At 38.2% G+C, this 20367-nt stretch overlaps 1 protein-coding gene across 1 annotated transcript; it reads left to right on the top strand.

The window, feature by feature from the left end:
* Positions 1–434: 434 nt before the first annotated feature.
* NIPAL1 (NIPA like domain containing 1) lies at positions 435–18076 on the top strand. Its single transcript, XM_050789962.1, has 6 exons — positions 435–447; positions 3065–3331; positions 8058–8114; positions 10948–11038; positions 12812–12972; positions 13488–18076. The coding sequence occupies exons 1-6, from the start codon at positions 435–437 to the stop codon at positions 14096–14098; spliced, it is 1200 nt and encodes a 399-aa protein (XP_050645919.1). The 3' UTR covers positions 14099–18076.
* The last annotated feature ends 2291 nt before the right edge of the window (positions 18077–20367 follow it).

Here is a 20367-nt window from a genome sequence, read left to right as displayed (position 1 = left end):
CCCTGCCCACACAACTTCCATTACCCATCTCTCCCCTTCTCCCGTAGGCCACTCCACATCCACTAACCCATCCTTTCTTTCCTCTTTCAGTCATATCTGCCGTAGGCTCTCTCCCTAACATGTTCCCAAAGCATAAAACAATTTAAGTCCTAAGGTCAGTAACCAGACAAGATTTTTATTATTTTTCCTGCCATAAAACTTGGAGCATTCATGCCTGCCAGTTACAATGAGAACTTGCAAAATGCAACAGTGATCATTTGATCTTCCTTATGACCCTCTGCTCCCACACCCCCTACAATGTCAGAAACATTTTGCTGTGTCAACAACTTAGAAGGAATATTGTTTCACTGGAATGAGATCCACCCACACTGATTTCAGAGACAAAGTTTTAGAATGGTTATGTTAACTGCATAGTAAATGACATGAATGCAGTCATGGAATTCACTGGTAAGTCAGGTCCGATATTTTCTCAGGAATGAGTGTAATCAAAATTCTTACAAAAATATACTTAATCACTTTCCCTTCTTGGGGCTTAAATGAGATAAACGTGGTGTGGAACAAGATTGCTAAGGGCTAACTTGCTTGAAAATTTGCAGCATCGGCCTGACCAATGTAGTGAGACCCCATCTCTACAAAAAAAATTTAAAAATTAGCTGGGCATGGTGGTGCATGCCTGTGGTTCCAGCTACTTGGGAGGCTAAGGTGGGAGGATCATTTAAACCCAGGAGGTCAAGGTTGCAATGAGCCGTGATGGCACCACTGCACTACAGCCTGGGTGACAGAGTGAGACCCTGTCTCAGAAAAAAAAGAAATGAAAATTTGCAGCAGTTAGAATATTTAGTTTTGACTTTGAGTTTATTCTGGATTTCTGTTTCTTTGTTTTGTTTTTTTGTTTGTTTGTTTTTGTGGAGATCTCGCTATATTGCCCAGGCTGGTCTTGAACTCTGGTGCTCAAGGAAACCTCTAGCCTCTGCCTCCCTAAGTGCTAGGATTACAAGGGTGGGACACCATGTCCAACTATTCTGGATTTCTGAAGCAAAGTTGGGTCATTTTCAAATTACAGAAATAAATTAAATAATAGTCATGAAAACCTTGAATTCCATTATTTTATTATTTTCCAGACCTGAACTTCATGGGTGTTTCTTAACTTTGCATGTGGTAAAATTCAGGTGGCTTCATGAAGCTTTGCCAGAGGTATATAGGTCCACTTATGGAAGTCTTGTTGCTAAGACATCATTTGATCAAACAGCCTTTTGTTGCTTATATGCCTTAAGATTTTTGAAATGTAAAACTTTTCTAAAAATTGAATTACAAAATTGTATCTGATTAATTTTCCTTTACCCTCTTTTGTTTAGGGTAATTCATAATGGGAGAATTTGCCATTTTTAAAGGAAAAAAGATGGGAAGACAGAACATCTTGTCACAATGTCACCTTGTTGGTGTCTTTTCGAGTGGAGAACAGATTACAAAAATTTCTTACATAGTGTAAAACTTCATTTCATTTTGTTTTCATTTTGTGTTTTAGTGTTTAGCCTCAAAATTCCAAGACATCTATAATAGTGGACTTGGTTCAGGGGATTTACATACTTCTTTGAATCTCATTTTTTAAAAAACCTAATGATACTTAATTCATTTTTTATTAGATTCTATTTTCTTTAGGAGACAGTGTATTAATAGACCTGAAAAATCAGTGAAAGTGGTACAGAAAACTAAACTCACTTTTAAAACGTTTTCTGAAATATATAATTCTTCATGCCCATCAAATGACTCACACCCCACCAAAATAGTTAGACAGATTTCTTCTTCCTCCTCCTCCTCTCTTCTTCTTCTTCTTCTTCTTCTTCTTCTTCTTCTTCTTCTTCTTCTTCTTCTTCTTCCTCTTCTTCTTCTTCTTCTTCTTTCTTCTTTCTTCTTTCTTCTTTCTTCTTCTTCCTCCTTCTTCCCTCCTCCTCCTCCTCCTTCTTCTTCTTTCTTCTTCTTCTTTTTTTGGAGATAATCTCGTTCTGTCACCCAGGCTGGAGTGCAGTGGCATGATCTCAGCTCACTGCAACCGCCTCCCAGGTTCAAGTGATTCTCCTGCCTCCACCTCCAGAGTAGTTGGGACTACAGGCACGCACCACCATGCCCATGCCCCTCTAATTTTTGTATTTTTAGTAGAGATGAGGTTTCACCATGTTGGCCAGGCTGGTCTCGAACTCCTGATCTCAAGTGATCCACCCACCTTGGCCTCCCAAAGTGCTGGGATTACAGCCATAATGCCCAGCCAATTTCTTTTTTCTTTTTTTCTTTTTTGAGACAGGGTCTTGCTCTGTTACCTAGGCTGGAGTGCAGTGGTGTGATCGCAGCTTACTGCAGCCTCATCCTCCTGGGCTCAAGCAATCCTCCCACCTCAGCCTCCCGAGTAGCTAGGACCACAGACATGCACCACCATGCCTGGTTAATTTTTCAATTTTTTTTATGTAGATGGAATTTCACTATGTTGCCCAGGCTGGTCTCAAACTCCTGGGATCAAGCAATCATCCTACCTTGGCCTCCCAAAATGCTGGTATTACAGGTGTGAGCTACCACACCTAGCGAATACATTTCTTGCAATGTGATTTCTAGACTGAGGGTGCTATGCTTCCTCCCTACATTCAGGCCCCACAAGCCCTGCTTTCCAGTAGCCAGGCTGATAATGCAGAGTGAAGGGGATGTGACAGGCTGTGTTGAACTGTTGAGCACAAGCCAGGTCTGAACAGCTATTCACTGCTCCATCAAGTTGCTGATTCGCCAGAACAAAGACACAAGTGTTGCCAGATCGAATTTATAGGGGGAATCCAGGCTTCCATGTGAAATTGCTCATTTTTAAGTGATGACAGCTAAACACTTTAAAATCATTTTTAAAAATCTGTGCAAGCCAATTTGACAATGTCTGTGGGCCTGTGGGCCACCTGTTAAGGACTTCCCTGCATGTAGTAAAATGTTTCAGTACCATCCACTCAAGGCTCTGTTTCCTGCAGAAAGCCAGTAAGCCTTAATACCTCTCCCTTTCATTCCTGACATTCTCTTCTTTCCTTTTTTCCAGGATATGTGCTGTCTCTGGTCTGTCCAAACTCCTTCCAGGCTTGGTGTGAGATCACAAATGTGTCACAGCTGCTGGCTTCTCCTGTGCTCTACACGGACCTGAATTCCAGCATAAACAACTTGAGCATTTCAGCAAATGTAGAAAACAAATACAGTCTTTATGTGGGCTTGGTACTGGCAGTAAGTTCAAGTATTTTTATTGGCTCCAGCTTCATCCTGAAAAAGAAGGGCCTCTTGCAACTGGCCAGCAAGGGTGTTACTAGAGCTGGTAAGAAACACATGCAACCAATGAATTTAAGTTTCTAACTGCAGAAATGATCCTGTTATAAGGCCACATCTCAACACTACTCTTATAAACTTGCTTGTGTAATTTATAGTTATTGATTTTTTCCATATGGATATTAGAAAAATACTTAGGTCTTTGATTAAAATGAATAGAAAACTCATGATTAATGAAGGGATAGTCTGGCAGACCTACTCAGCATCTTAAGTGTCACTATAAATAGCAGCCTAATTCTATTGTTATCCATTTATTGATTTAATAAATATCTATTAGGGGCCAAACACTGCTAGGGAAGGTTCCTGTTCTTGAGAATCTACTATCAAGGCAAGTAAACCTATCAGCAATAAAAAAGAATACACGTACAACTAAAAATTATCCTAGGCTACAGTAATAATAACTCACTGGCTTGGTTTATCTTAGTCTCTATCTTCTTGATGGAGTCATCTGTGTCTCCCAGTGTCTGATCTCTGCCACCTCTCCAACTTCTGCTTTTCTCCCCATCACCTACTTTTCTCTTGTTCCTGGAATAGGTCTGGTTCTGTCCCACCCACAGGTCTTTTCCCATTGCCTGGAACTCTTCTCCCTGCCCTTCATTCAGCTGACTCATTCTTCAGACTTCAGTGTGAGTAGCATCACCTCATAAAGGCCTTCCTTGACCATTCTCTAACAGCAGGTCTCCCCACCCCACCCCCATTATTCTCTGTCATTGCACTAATAGTTTCCCTCACTGTACCTAGGATAATTTTTAGTTGTACATGTATTCTTTATTGTTGTTGATAGGTTTACTTGCTTATTGATAGTAGATTCTCAAGAACGGGAACCTTCCCTAGCAGTGTTTGGCACCTAATAGATATTTATTAAATCAATAAATGGACAACAATAGAATTAGGCTGCTATTTATAGTGACATTTAAGATGCTGAGTAGGTCTGCCTGAATATTCCTTCATTAACAATGAGTTTTCTATTCATTTTCATCAAGTATACTTTAAGATCTAAGCATTTTTCTAACATCCATATGGAAAAAAACTAAAGACTATAAATTACACAAGCAAGCTTATAAAAGTACTATTGAGATGAGATTTGTACTATCAGAAAACATATGCTATATTAAAACAATTTGATACTGGCATTAAAGCAGACAAAATCATAAAATAATTTAAAACTTATAAGCAGACCCAAGTATATATAACAATTGAATTTGTTATTTTAAAAAGTGGCATTTCAAAACTGTGGAGAAAGGACAAATCATTCCAAGTATTGAGACAATTGGGAAAAATTAGAGGAGAAAAACATGAAAGTTCTACTTCACACCATTCAGCAAAATACATTCCAGATAGGTTAGAATTTAATATAAAAATAATTTTTTTTTTTTTTTTGAGACAGAGGTTTGCTCTGTCGGCCAGTCTGGAGTGCAATGGCATGATCTCTGGCTTGCTGCAACCTCCACCTCCCAGGTTCAAGTGATTTTCCTGCCTCAGCTTCCCAAGTAGCCGTGATTACAGGCATGCGCCACCACGCCCAGCTAATTTTGTATTTTTAGTAGAGACAGGGTTTCACCATGTTGGCCAGGCTGGTCTCGAACTCCTGACAGATGATCTATCTGCCTCGGCTTCCCAAAGTGCTGGGATTGCAGGCATGAGCCACTGCGCCTGGCCAAAAAAATGAAATAATCGGAAAAAAAAAAACCTTTTCTAAGCATAAAGATAAAGAATTCATTTTATATAAAGGAAGAGATTATCTAGATTGAGAAAAAAATCCTATATGGAAAAAATTTAAAAACTGAAACTAAAAAGTAAATGATGTATTGGGGAAAATATGATGAAATATGTGACAAAGTATAGTTTCATAATATATAAAAAGTAACTGCAGTCAATAAGTAAAAAGGTTAGTACCCTAACAGAAAATAGACATAGCATATAAACAAGAAACAAACAAAATAAGAAATGCAAATGACCAATAAACATATGTAAATAAATATTGTTTCACTAGTACCCAAAGAGATACCAACTAGACAATAGGTTCAGTGTGGTAACATAATTCCAACTTAGTTATTTGCAAATGTAATGATCAATAAACATACATAAATAAATATTGTTTCGCTAGTACCCAAAGAGATACCAACTAGACAATAGTCAGGTCCAGGGTTGTAATATGATTCCAAGTTAGTTATTTGCCAATTTCTTAAGGAGAAAGTCCTAAATAAGCACAGTTAACTACTTTGCAAAACAGTCTTCATAGCATATATATCCTGTTTAATTATAACAAAATCAATTAGGTCAAATGCAGAGGGCTAAGTATATTAAAATTCATAAGAAAATTCCATTTTCTATAGTAAATATAATGACATAAAGTTATAGATTAGAGTAGTAGGAAGATAACCCTTTGAATACCTTAAAAGCATTTTGTCCTTTTCAGTAGATGAAACAGAAACTTGATTTCAGTATGACAAGGTAGAAAATAAGCAGAGTGCATCTACCTGATGCTTGTTATTCTCTCATTGACTAATCCAAACTCTCAAAAGCTCTTATGTCAACCATCTTCTTCCCTTTACAGTCCTCATTAGTACCAATGTAATTTACTATTTATGTTTTCTGTTTTTAATTTTAACCATAGCTGAAATGAAGTATTTGTGTCCACACATCTGACTGACGTAAATACGGTGAACCTGATGATTAAATAAAATTTCTTACAAATTAAGAAAAACTTATCATTTGTGGAAAAGCAAAGGTGACACGGAAGCATAATACAGAAAGTTTTAAGCAATCATAAGCAAAAAGAACAAAGCTGGAGGTATCACAGTACCTTCAAATTATACTGTAAGGCTATCATAACCAAAACAGCATGGTACTGGTATAAAAATACACACATAGATCAGTGGAACAGAATAGAGAACCCAGAAATAAAGCCACATACCTACAACCAACTGATCTTTGACAAAGTTGAAAATAATATATGCTAGGGAAAGGCTGCCCTAGTCAATAAATGGTGCAAGAAAAATTGTAGAACCATATAGAAGAACAAAACTGGACCTTATATCTGACCATATATAAAAATCTACTCAAGATGGATTAAAAACTTAAATGTAAAACCTGAAACTATAAAAGCCCTAGAAGAAAACCTAGGAAAAACTTTTCTGGACATTGGCCTAGGCAAAGAATTTGTGACTAAGTCCTCCAAAGGAAATGCAACAAAAACAAAAATAGACAAATGTGACTTAAAGTAAAAAGCTTCTACAGAGCAAGAAAAATAATCAACAGGGTAAAAAGCCTGCAGAATAGGAGAAAATACTTGCAAACTAAGCATCTGACAAAGGTCTAATACCCAGAATCTACAAGGAACTCAGTCAACTCAACAAGAAAAAAACAAACCCATAAAAAAGTGGGTAAAGGATATGAACATACGTTTTTCAAAAGACATGCAAGCGACCAACAAATATATGAAAAAATGTTCAGTGTCACTAATCACCAGAGAAAGGAAAATTAAAACCTAATGAGATACCATCTTATACCAGTCAGAATGGCTATTATTAATAAGTCAAAAAACAACAGATGTTGGCAAGAATGCAGAGAAAAGGGAATGCTTATACTCTGTTGGTGGGGATGTAAATTAGTACAACCACTGTGGAAAACAATATGGCGATCTCTCAGAGAACTAAAAATAGAACTGCCCTTCAATCCAGCAGTCCCGCTACTTGAGGAAAAGAAATCATTTTATCAAAAGACACTTGCACTCAAATGTTTATCACACCGCTATTCACAACAGCAAAGTCATGAAATCAACCTAAGTGCCCATCAACAGAGGACTGGATAAAGAAAATGTGGTTTATTTATATACAGACACCATAGAATACTACTTAGCTGTTAGAGAAATGAAACCATATCTTTTGCAGCAACATGGACAGAACTGGAGGCCATTATCCTAAGTGCAGTGACTCAGAAACAGAAAATCAAAAGCTGCGTGTTCTCACTTGTAAGTGGGAGTTAAACCGTGGGTACACATGCACATTTAAAGTGGAATAATGGACATTAGAGATTCCAAAAGGTGGGAGGGTAAAAGGGTAGAAGCAGGTGAGGGATGAAATACTACCTATTGGGTTCAATGTTCACTATTCAGGTAATAGATACACTAAAGGCCAGACTTTACAATAGATTGATGTAACACAACTACACTTGTACCCCGAATCTCTTTTAAAAATCAGGAAAAATAAAACAAAAATGAATTCCTGATTCATAAAAGAATAAAATGGGTGGCAAACAGAAAAATGCAGATTGAAATGACATACCATTTTAAGACTATCAAATTTGCAAAGTTTTTAAAAAAATTGACATAACTTTTCTGGCGGGCAATTTTTTTAAAAAATCCATTTCCTCCTACTCAACAATTACACTTCTAGGAATTTATCCTGGAGAAATAATCATTCCAGTGTTACAAAGATGTATGTGTAGGGAGGTTCATGAGAGCATTATAAGAGAAACGTGGAAAAAAATCTAAATGCAATTAATCCATTAGGGGATTTGTTAAATCATTGTAAATTGGGGGGAAAAAGCTTTAAAAGAGCTTTGGAAATGACCAAGTAAATAAGCTAAGAGACTTTAGTTTACTGACTTAACTTTTCTAACCATAATCCAGTATGCTTCCTAGAAGTCAATTCTTCAAACCTTCCTCCAGTGTAGAACCCATTTTTTGTTAATTTTTATTTTTTGTATTTTAGGACAAGGTGGACATTCTTACCTGAAGGAATGGCTCTGGTGGGTAGGATTGCTGTCAAGTAAGTTTTTAATACTGAGAATACTGTTTATTTGTAAGACAGTAAATAGATTATATGAAAATTTTCAAAATTGGTTAATCTTCCTGTCAAGAATGGAACAAGGATGGAATTTAAGCCTAAAAATTTTTGTGTTGGTATAATATATTGTCCTATATATACTATTATATATGAATAAATTAATTTTTACTCTTATTTCCCACCACCTGTGCCCTCAGTACTGTCTTGGAATGCAAGGGAAAAAGTTGACCTTTCAAATATTGTATTTCAACCACAGACTTCTGCTATTTTCTTCACCATAACAATAGAGAAAAGTACTTTTCTTTCATGTTTTCCCACCTCCTAATTTGAACCTGTGACTATATATACTACATATTTTCTCAAGAATGAGTACAGTTTCCTTGCCAGGACAACAACATGGATAAGTGAAAGGCTTCTGTGGCTGCTTGGTACTGAACAAATGGAGAAGAAATGAGGGGTGTCAGCACTCTCCTTCCTCCCAGACCTGCTGTGAGGATTAAACGAGACTTTGTAGGATCTGAAAGCACTTTCTAAATGCTAATGTGATATCCAAATAGAAGGCAGTGTTCATCTCCCTCAGCCACTTTTGCTGACTTCAGTCTCCCCACTAAGTGAAATTTCTTAAATCCCAAAACGGAAGCTCCCCTCAAAAAGGGCATCATAAATTCCCTCTGTAGCCAGGAGTCTTAAAGCTTCCCTGAATTTCCCCAAACCAAGCAACACATTTCAGTATTTGTAAGATCCTGTTATGGGAAGGAACTGGGTACCTTTTCTTTAATAAATGGTGGAGTCTAAAAGTGTGATTAATGAAAATAATTTAAATATGTATAGCCCCTTTAGTGTTTGTTTATTATAGTTTTTTGTTGTTGTTGTTGTTGTTGTTTTGAGGTGGAGTCTTGCTCTGTGGCCCAGGCTGGAGTGCAATGGCACGATCTTGGCTCATTGCAGCCTCCACCTCCCAGGTTCAAGCGATTCTCCTGCCTCAGCTTCCCGACTACCTAGGATTACAGGTGCACATCACCACACCCAGCTAATTTTTGTATTTTTAGTAGAGACAAGGTATCACCATGTTAGCCAGGCTGGTCTTGGAACTTCTGATCTCAGGACACCCACCTCGGCCTTCCAAAGCGCTGTGATTACAGGCGTGAGCCACCGTGCCCGGCCACCCCCTTCAGTTTTTAGGGTGCTTTTACATCCACTTTATCTATTTGAATAAAAATTGACCAGGGCTGTCTGGGAAGATTCCAGATAGGTATTTGGATCATTCTCTTTTTCTCTTTTACTTGGCATCTCCCCACCCTCTACCCATACTTTATAATGAAATGATAAGGAGAATATTATGTGACTACATTTGCAATTTTGCTTTCACCATGTAAAAATGTTTATGTCAGTATTGAAGAGAGAAAAGCACACCTTAGAGATTAAGTAAGTGACATACATACAGTACTTTAATCATGAAGTCAATGTTTTCCTGGAAAGCTATTTATAAAGATAAAATATAAATAATATAAAATATCCAAGGAAACCTTAATATTCCAAGAAAACTGCCACGGTTCTTTGTTTTTTTTTTTTCTTTTTATTTGTTTAGTTTTTTATTTTTTGAGACAGAGTCTCGCTCTTGTTGTCCAGGCTGGAGTGCAGTGGCTCACTGCAACCTCCACCTCCCAGATTCAAGTGATTCTCCTGCCTCAGCCTCTAGAGTAGCTGGGATTAAAGGCGCTTGCCACCACAGCTGGCTAATTTTTGTATTTTTAGTAGAGATGGGGTTTTACCATGTTGGCCAGGCTGATTTCGAACTCCTGACCTCAAGTGATCTGCTCCCATCTAGCTCCCAAAGTGCTAGGATTACAGGTATGAGTCACTGGCCTCGCTGTGGTTCCTTCGATGAGAGCAATGTCTTAATTATTCTGTTCTGTAAGTTTAGATTTGTTTAATGATGTTTTCGTAATGGTGAGTACTCCTATAGATTTGGGGGGATGTAGCATAGCAGCCAGACAAATGGAAAAAGAAAAAAATTATGCTAGTGTTCCTTTCTCTCTCTACAATAAGCATTTGCTTGGTGTAGTTGCCAGCATGAAATACTACATTCTGTGGGCAAGTTTCCAGCTGTGTTCTGTGAGAATAACTTGGCCCCAGTACAAGAGCCCAGCTCTTGAAGGGATTTCTCTCACTCTAGAAGTTATTTATAGCACACTATATCATGCAAGTCTAGAGTTCCTCGGATAAGAAAAAGATTACATTCAGGAGCATATCATGACTTTTAAACAGCTCCCTGGATCTTGTTAAGCTACTGAGATACTGTTACTTGCTTGTAGATCACTTACAATAGAGGCATATCTAACTTCATGGGACTGTGGCAGGTATTGCTGGCTATTCCCTACCTACACACCAGGTTTAACCATTCTAATTTTCCAAACTGGTTTTGATGGTTGTGGGTAACCTACAAAACTGTAGGTATTCTTGAGCAAGTGAAAGAATTATCTGCTTACTACAAAGCTACCTCTACTAGAGTTGATCAGAGTCACCAAATGTGTCTTCAGTAGCTAAAAATTTCTATTGAAAGCCATTTAAAATGGGTACTCATCTGTCACCATTTTTTGCATCTTTTGAGTTTGTATCACCTGGTATTACAGTTTGTCTGCATCTCTTAATATTAATTATCTCCTACCCGCTATAAAACACGTTACATCATTCTTTTTAGCTACATCTTCCCATGTCTTTGGGTTAAAAGTCCACTGCTTTGCATGACTCGTTTGTTTTTCTCTTCTGACAAGCAAGCCCATTTTTTATGTCAATATCTCTGCTTGCTTTCTAGTGGGAGCAGGAGAAGCTGCAAATTTTGCTGCTTATGCTTTTGCACCTGCCACCTTGGTCACCCCTCTGGGTGCTCTGAGTGTTCTTATAAGGTATGTGAGCAACAAGGAACTTGGCTTCTGTAGGTATTTTAAGACAAAGATAAACTTAAACCATAAGAAACATACGGCTATGGATATCTAAAAGCAAACACACAAATCTAGACCAACCTGGGCTCTAAAAGTCTAGATGAACCCAAATTATTTCTGAGACTCCTGGGAAGCTTTGGACAAGTCACTCAGCCTCAGTTTACTCATTCATAAAGTGAGAATAATACTTTTTTTGCCTGAAATCACAAAAATAACTTGAGAAGACAATAACCGTAGAAATAGGAAATAGACTGTCACATTATTATTTTAAAAACCTAAGACACAGTGAGTTTGATTTCCTACTAACATAAATGTGTTTTACATTTGTAACAATGCAATGAAGCATAGAAGATTTTTTAAATCTCTCATCAGAACAAATTGCCAGAGTCCTGTCAATTCTTTTTCTCATCATAGTGGTTAATGACTGTAGTTATCAGAGGACTTTTAAAAGCATGGTGTTTTGGTTAAATTTTAACTCTCACTAAAATTCTTGCATTGTTTGCTGGATACTTCTGTTTGGAGACCCGGTATCTTTAGTACTGGAAACAGGAATAATTTTCCTATTTCATGGAATGTGGATCTAATTTTTCTGAGTTTATTATGATCCCAAATGAATGTGTTTAATAAGCATATACATGTTTATCTGTTCTTGTCTTTTTCTTTTCTATTCGTTATCAACCTCTAGTAGAAAACTTATGATTGAGCCTACTAAATTCTTTTTAGCTTCTTTATAGGATTGTTGTGAGAATTAAGTGAGTTAATACACATAAAGCACTTCGAACACTTGTCTATGCAATGAATAGCTAGTTGTAGTAACAGTAGTCTTCACTAAGGCTGCAGTCCTACAAGTGGCCACATGAGGGCAACTTTAGGAAAGTCCCTGGTAATGAATTGATCATAATCTTGAGGACAGATGGGCACTTAATTGCCTTCATGGGGATACAGGGCATTAGAGGAAAAAGGCTGGTTTGCAGAAACCACAGCAACTGAAATATTAGGAGTACCGGATAGGTCTAAGTATCAGAGCAGTAGCAGGTGGTAAAGTATTTTGATATTTTGAAAATCTGCGTCAAGCTTCTCTAACCCATGGCCCATGGGCTGCATGTGGCCCAGGACAGCTTTGAACGCGGCCCAACATAAATTTGTAAACTGTCTTAAAACATTATGAGTTTTTTTGTGATTTTTTTTCTTTTGCTCATTAGCTATCATTACTGTTAGTATGTATTATGTGTTGCCCAAGACAATTCTTCCAGTGTGGCCTAGGGAAGCCAAAAGATTGAATACCCCTGGTCCGTTTGATTGTAGTGGTATGAACTAGCTGATTATTAGCCCTGAGCAGAGTAATTTTTCTTTAGGAATGTATCTTTCTTTGAAATATCCATGGGCATACATATTCTAAATGTATCATGCCAGTAAGAAATAAAAGATTTTCTATTTTGCTTGGCTTTACAGGAAAAGATGGGTAAATTGAAAATGACTTGAGTAGAACCTCTTGTAAGATCACTGGAAGATTATAAGATATAGAATATTATAGCTTTTTAGATATAAAAACAATGAAGCATATTTGCCCATCAGTTCTGAGTTTCAAACCAATCTCGGGTTTTCAGTGTCATATAGCGTATTCCAGTCAGCTCATTGGGATATATGGTGGCATGTACCACAGTGTGACTTCTGAGCTGCCATGGGATCCAAAGGTAATTGAACTATAGTAATTTTTTATTTTTTCTCTCCCAACAGTGCAATATTATCTTCCTACTTTTTAAACGAACACTTGAACATTCATGGGAAAATAGGCTGCATATTAAGTATATTGGGGTCAACTGTGATGGTTATCCATGCCCCACAAGAAGAGGAAGTCACATCTTTGCATGAAATGGAAATGAAATTGAGAGACCCAGGTCTGTGATTCACCCTAAAGAACCACTCAAATTCTGCTCCACTTTCTCTCCTCACGAAATAGTATCTGTAATAATATTGTAATAAACTTTCTACATTGTGGGCTGCATTGTGGGTTGTGAGACACAGTGAGGTTTGATTATTATTTCTCCTGAAAAGATGGCAGAACTTATTTTTGTGTTCATGCTTCCCGTCTTACACAATGAAAGGGAGAGATGGCGATGGTAGAGGCAAGAGACATATTCAAAATCAATTCTTTGCCACTTTCTTCCTCTGAAAATAAAAAATTACTCTGATAATATTTGCCCTAGCTCATAGTGGTATTGGTGACATTTAAATGATACGTTTGTGAAAATTCTTCGTAAAATATTGAGAGCTATGCAATATAATGTTTTTAATTTGATCTCACTTCTATTTCTAAAATACCTATGCTCTTAAACTCATGACTAACAAGATTTCAGAAAGGTATAATCCTGTGAGCATTTTCTAACGTCAAATTCTTTTCTCCTCCTAACAGGGTTTATTTCTTTTGCCGTGATCATAACTGTGATCTCCTTGGTGCTGATTTTGATTGTGGCTCCAAAGAAAGGACAGACCAATATATTGGTTTATATTTCAATCTGTTCCTTGATTGGAGCGTTTTCAGTTTCTTCTGTCAAAGGCCTGGGAATTGCCATTAAGGAGCTGATAGAATGGAAGCCAGTTTACAAACATCCTCTGGTCTTTGTTTTGCTGGCTGTACTTGTGCTTTCAGTAACTACACAGATTAACTATCTCAACAAGGCACTGGACACCTTTAATACCTCTCTTGTGACACCCATTTATTATGTATTCTTCACATCCATGGTAGTCACTTGCTCTGCCGTCTTATTCCAAGAGTGGTATGGCATGACAGCTGGAGACATCATTGGGACCCTGAGTGGATTCTTCACTATTATCATTGGCATCTTCCTTCTACATGCTTTTAAAAATACTGACATTACTTGGAGTGAGCTTACATCCACTGCTAAGAAAGAAGCCATCTCTCTGAATGTCAATGAAAACAATTATGTTTTACTAGAGAACTTGGAGTGTTCAGCCCCGGGATACAATGATGACGTTACCTTGTTTAGTAGAACTGATGACTGAAGTCTCTAGAAACACTGAGTTTTAACCAATATGAGACACACGAAGAGGAAAATGAATGCTTGCTTCCTGGAAGAAATGCTAGGAAAGTTAGCATTTTTACAGTTCTAACTAATTTAGATGTGAGGCCACATAAAAATGCCATTTTTTTTGGCAGTCGAATTTGAAAATCAAATTGATTATCCTCCAGAAGACTTCTGCTGCTTTTCATTTCTACAAACTTTGAAATACTCTCTAAGGATCAAAGAAGTCAAAGTGCTATGTGTGTCTCAGAATAATCTCCTTCTTCTGGTCACAATATCTTTGTCTCTGCCAGGTGGTTCTTCATTTCTTTGGTGGCTATTTTTAGACTCACAGTCATTCACCAATATAAAGTTAGCAGTGTTCTGACAGACACAGTATCAGTCATATTCTCCGTTGAGTCATAATTTCAAATTATTAAAACTGAGAAGAGAGGCCAGGTATGGTGGTTCACACCTGTAATCCTAGCACTTTGGGAGGCCAAGGCGGGCAGATCACTTGAGCTCAGGAGTTTGAGACCACCCTGGGCCACAAGGGGAGACCCTGTCTCTACAAAAAATACAAAAATTAGTCAGGCATGGTGGCACATGCCTATAGTCCCAACCACTTGAGGCTGAAGTGGGAGGATCGCTTGAGTCTGCAAGGTTGGGGCTGCCATGAGCCCAGGTTGCACTACTGCGCTCCAGCCTGGGTGACAAAGTAAGACCCTGTCTCAAAAAAGAAGAAAAAGGGCAAGGGGCTTTTGCTTTAAAAAACTTTTTTTTAAATTGAGAAGTGAGATCACAGGTGCTTTGTTCTTCCTTCTGCACCTTCCTTCTTAAACTAGATAATTAATTAGTTATTTTAAGAAAAAAGAAATTAAAAAAAAAATAGCCTGCTTTATTTGTTAGTGGGCTAGAATACACAAGACACAGCCACCCATAAAGAGTTTATGAATTGTGACTCACCGACATACCATAGGAATTTACTACCAGTTAAAGAGGGAGAACGTAGGAAGAGAAAAGTACTTCACATAAAGGAAAACGTTTTCTTCTCACAAAAACACAGACGCGTGATTGTTTTCACAGGTTCCATTAAGTAACTCAGGTCTGGAAGACATAGGACAAAATGGAGTTTCTGAAGAAGTCCGGGTGAATTCAGCTTTGGAGTCACTTATGTTCATTTTTTTTTTCCTTTCTTTTAGTATTATCCTAAAGGTTATTTTTCTTGTTGATACAGAGATTTTTGTAAAAGATTGCTACATTATTCAGGATTGTATCCTACACTTCAATTGCTCTCAAATGTTTTAACCCTAAAGAGTGGGTTTTCCACAGACTGGAAGCAACTAGAAAAATCTTTGTGAAAAATCTGAACAAAGTATCACAAGGGCTCTCTTGAAATTTTGCACTTTCACCCTTATTAAGGAAATTATAATTAGTTACTAACCTTTAAAAATAGGTATATTCTAATAGGATAGAAAGTTAACTTCCTGGCAAACAAAATACTAAGATCTCAGGGGCTACTGCAGGAAAATACCTTTTTTGCACATTAAAACGTTTATAAAATTTTCCTCTCTCATTTCAAATGCATGGCAGGAATAACATTTTTGGTGGTCTTTAATGTAATGGACAGATTTTCTGTCACATTGATTTTATGGAAAATAAGTTGGCTATCTTATTTTTATACTAATCTTATTTTTCTCAAAACAAAAATCCTAACCAAAAAGTTGTCATAAAAAAAAAAAAAAAAAAAAAAGCAGGTTGACTGGTTTTCTGCTCTAACCTTAAATGTCATTAGGTTTGGTTTTTGTTTCTAAGCTAGTTCAAGACTACCCAAGGTAATAATGGTAAACTTTATTATTCGGAATTCAATTAAACTGACTTCCGCATTTCCGCAGTTCTGTTAAACAATGACTGATGTTCACAATGACAACCTACCTGAGATGGCTGCAAGGCCCTAATGTTCCATTATCCATTATAGTCTTTTCAGCATAGTTTAGTGTTGAGTGCAATTCTAATGCATTCTACGTTTTTGAAAATCAATAATCATGGAAGGTCCATGGGTTGATACCTCAGGTCATATACGTGTTTACTCTGTTGATTGCTGTTTCACTTTACTTGTATATCAGATATATAAGCTATGAACACAAGTTTGTAGGAAAAGTATCTTTTGGCTAGGCAGTGGCTCACACCTGTAATTCCAACACTGTGCGGGGCTCAGGTGGGAGGATTTCTAATCGCCAGGAGTTTGAGACCAGTCTGGGCAACAAAGCTAGACCCCACCTCTCTAAAAAATGTAAAAAATATCAGGAGGCTGAATCAGGAGGATCATTTGAGCTTAGGAGTTCAAGGCTGCAGTAAGTTATGATTGCACCGCTGCATTCCAGCCTAGGTGACAGAGTGAGACCCTGCCCCAGAATAGTATCTTCTGATAAAGTGGTATTTGAAAATTGCAGAAATTTTAATATTCTTTTAATATTAAGAATGTTATTGATCTCTCTAGGACACCTTCTTGGTGAGGAAATCAATGGCATTTTTCTTGACATCCAACCTGGGACTCTGCTGATTCTCTGTTCTGGTGAATTTAAGTTTCAGACATTTCTTTGTGTCACCTTTTACAAACTGTTTGCCCTTGGTACGTTATGAGCAGGTCAAAGGTTCCCAAACACAAGGTTCATTGTGTACCCTGGACAGGAAATTGAACTGGTGTTGACATGTATGCATGCCCAGGAGGAAGACTGTGAAATATTTAATGAGTTGAAGTATGCTGAGAAACAATGAAATATTTGAAAACTGTCTACATAAAAGTTACTGATGCATTTTAAAAAATGCATTTAAAAAAACCAAACTATTATTGCAAATCTAACACTAAAAAATTTTTGGCTGGGTGCAGTGGCTCACACCTGTAATCCCAGCACTTTGCGAGGCTGAGGCAGGTAGATCATCAGGTCAGGAGTTCAAGACCAGCCTGGCCAACATGGTGAAACCCTGTTTCTACCAAAAATACAAAAATCAGCCAGGCATGGTGCCAGGTGCCTATAATCCCAGCTACTCTGGAGGCTGAGACAGAGAATTGCTTGAACCCAGGAGGGGCAGGTTGCAGTGAGCCAATATTTCACCACCGCACTCCAGCCTGGGTGACAGCAAGACTCCATCTCAAAAAAAAAAGAAATCCCAAATGGGAAGATACTGTCTAAGGAAGAATAAAATGCTGGATCCCTATGTTCAGACTATTAGTCTTAACTGGTAGTTTATGTATATATTTTAATACTTTGTCATCATGTACATATCTTAAAATTTCTTATGCGAATATCTGCATGTGTGTCGTTAAGGATTACAAAGTTGTGCTCACACAGGACAAATGGAAAGATTTTCCTACTTCTGTAAAGATAAGTTTCATTATACTTTTGTTTTACAATTTTATTCTTAGGTCAATGGTTATTATAAGTTCAGATTCCACAATTTTCATAAGACCCTTTAGATTTAGCACATGAAATTAACACATATTTTAAAGTATTAAATATATGGAAAGGATCTGGCATTATGCTTGATAATAGGCACTTAGTAAAATTTACTTTTCTTTGAATCAGCATTTGAATTCTTACAGTCTTGTCACTAGAGACTTAAGGACCATTGAGTGCCGATTTTTATACATTCATCATTTCTCAATTTGTCACATTATCTCATTTTAAATAATGCGAGTGAAAGTGAATTCATCGTACTATCTCAACGCCAATACAAAAGTATTCCAACAAAAATATTTTTCTTAATAAAACCAGAAAAACTGAACTAAATGCTATTTTCCCCTTCCAACAAAGCTTTGCAGAAAAACATATGAATATATGAAATATTCTCAAATATTTTGAATAAACTGTTCATGAAGTCTTATATTTTGCAAGTGTTTATACTGTTCATTTTAGAAAGTTTATAAATCTTAAATGTTTGTATATTTTTCATTTGCAATAAAATGTGATTTAATTATGCTTTTGAGTTCAGTTTTTAGTTTATAAATGTTAAGCATATATAATGGCAAAAGTATTGCCATTTTGTTTTGAGATTAAAAGGAAAGTTTCAGGCTGGGCCCGTGGCTCATGCCTGTAATCCCAGCACTTTGGGAGGCCGAGGACAGATCACTTGAGGTCAGGAGTTCGAGACCAGCCTGGCCAACATGATGAAACCCTGTCTCTACTAAAAATATAAAAAACTAACCAGGTATGGTGGCACGCGCCTGTAATCCCAGCTACTTGGGATGCTGAGGCAGGATAATTGCTTGAACCTGGGAGGCAGAGGTTGCAGTGAGCTGAGATTGTGCCACTGCACTCCAGCCTGAGCAACACAGCAAGACTCTGACTCATTTCAAAAAATAAAAAACGTTTCAGGGTTTCAAAAAACAAACAAACAAAACTGCACTGATGTTAATGTTGCTATTTCACTTCCCTTGAAATTGAAATTTGTTTTTAAAAGCCTCTCTGCAAGACCATCTCCCATGTAACAGCTTAAACAAAAGCACCTTAAAAGAAACTCTAATCCTTCAAATTGAACAAAAGCTCAAAGCTGTTAATAATAACATCTCCCCTCAGAACAATAACTAGTATAAATGTATTTAGCACCGTGCTTTATAAACCCTCAGTGAGTTTTCTTCTAGCTCTGTGGAACTACAGCTTTGCTTAAATTATCTAGGGGCTGGGTCCAGTGGCTCAAGCCTATAATCCCAGCACTGGGAGGCCAAGGTGGGAGGATTGCTAGAGGCCAGGAGTTTGAGACCAGCCTGGGCCATAAAACTAGACCCTGTCTCTACAAAAATTTTTAAATACATTAGCCAAGTGTGGTGGCATGTTCCTGTAGCTCCAACTACTTAGGAGACAGAAGTAAGAGATTCCCTTGAGGCCAGGAATTGTAGGCTACAGTGAGCTATAATCACGCCACTGCACTCCAGCCTGGATGATAGGGCAAAACCCTGTCTAAAGACCCCAAAAGAGGCTGGGTCCAGTGGCTCACACCTGTAATCCCAGCACTTTGGGAGGATGAGGCTGGCAGATCACCTGAGATCAGGAGCTCAGGTGAGTTTCATCCAGCCTGGAGGTTTCATCATGGCCAACATGACAAAACCTCATCTCTACTAAAAATACAAAAATTAGCCAGGCTTGGTGGCATGTGCCTGTAATTCCTCGAGATGCTGAGGAAGGAGAATTGCTTGAACCTGGGAGTGGAGGTTGCGGTGAGCCGAAATCATGCCATTGTACTCCAGCCTGGGCAACAAGAGTGAAGCTCCATTCTCCAAAAAACAACAACAACAACAACAACAAAAAGAAAATCTCTACATTACCTCTAGAATGGATCCTGGGTAATGACATATGGCTCCTCCCTGAGTTATTTGTGCCTCGCAAACATCCAAAAAATAAACTCAAACATGTCCCATAGCTCAAGGCCAATAACACAGATTGTTTCAGGACTGGGCAAAATACCTTTGTAACTGCCCAGTGGTTTCAACCTTGCCCCACTGACTAGACAGAGCCAATTTATCAAGACAGGGAAATTGCAGTGGAGAAAGTTATTCAAGCAGAGCTGGCTAGTGCGGAGACAGGAGTTTTTTTTTTTTTTTTTTTTTTTTTTTTTTTTTTTGAGACGGAGTCTCGCTCTGTCGCCCAGGCTGGAGTGCAGTGGCCGGATCTCAGCTCACTGCAAGCTCCGCCTCCCGGGTTCACGCCATTCTCCGGCCTCAGCCTCCCGAGTAGCTGGGACTACAGGCGCCCGCCACCTCGCCCGGCTAGTTTTTTGTATTTCTTAATAGAGACGGGGTTTCACCGTGTTAGCCAGGATGGTTTCGATCTCCTGACCTCGTGATCCGCCCGTCTCGGCCTCCCAAAGTGCTGGGATTACAGGCTTGAGCCACCGCGCCCGGCAAGAGTTTTTTTTATTACTCAAATCAGTCTCCCCGAGTATTTGGGGATCAGAGTTTTAAGGAAAATTTGGTGGGTGGGAGGCCAGTGAGTCAGGAGTGTTGGTTGGCTGGGTTGGGGATGAAATCATAGGGAGTAGAAGCTGTCTCGTGGTGAGTCATTTCCTGGGTTGGGGCCACAAGACCCAATGAGCCAGTGTATCCATCTGGGTGGTGCCAGCTGATCCACCAGGTGCAGGGTCTACAAAATCTCTCAAGCACTGATCTTAGGTTTTACAGTAGTGATGTTAGCCCCAGGAGCAATTTGGGGAGGGTCAGAATTTTGTAGCATCCAGCTGCATGACTCGTAAACCATAATTTAAAATTTTGTGGTG

The sequence above is a fragment of the Macaca thibetana genome, chromosome 5 (genome assembly GCF_024542745.1).
Source record: "Macaca thibetana thibetana isolate TM-01 chromosome 5, ASM2454274v1, whole genome shotgun sequence".
Taxonomy (NCBI): Eukaryota; Metazoa; Chordata; class Mammalia; order Primates; family Cercopithecidae; genus Macaca; species Macaca thibetana.
This window is presented reverse-complemented; position numbering and strand designations above follow the sequence as displayed.

Bases quoted from the DNA above. Each gene is read 5' to 3' on its own strand.
- NIPAL1 (XM_050789962.1), top strand. The intron at 8,115-10,947 runs GTAAGTTTTTAA...CTTGCTTTCTAG, and splicing joins GTGGGTAGGATTGCTGTCAA to TGGGAGCAGGAGAAGCTGCA. The intron at 11,039-12,811 runs GTATGTGAGCAA...CTCTCCCAACAG, and splicing joins GCTCTGAGTGTTCTTATAAG to TGCAATATTATCTTCCTACT.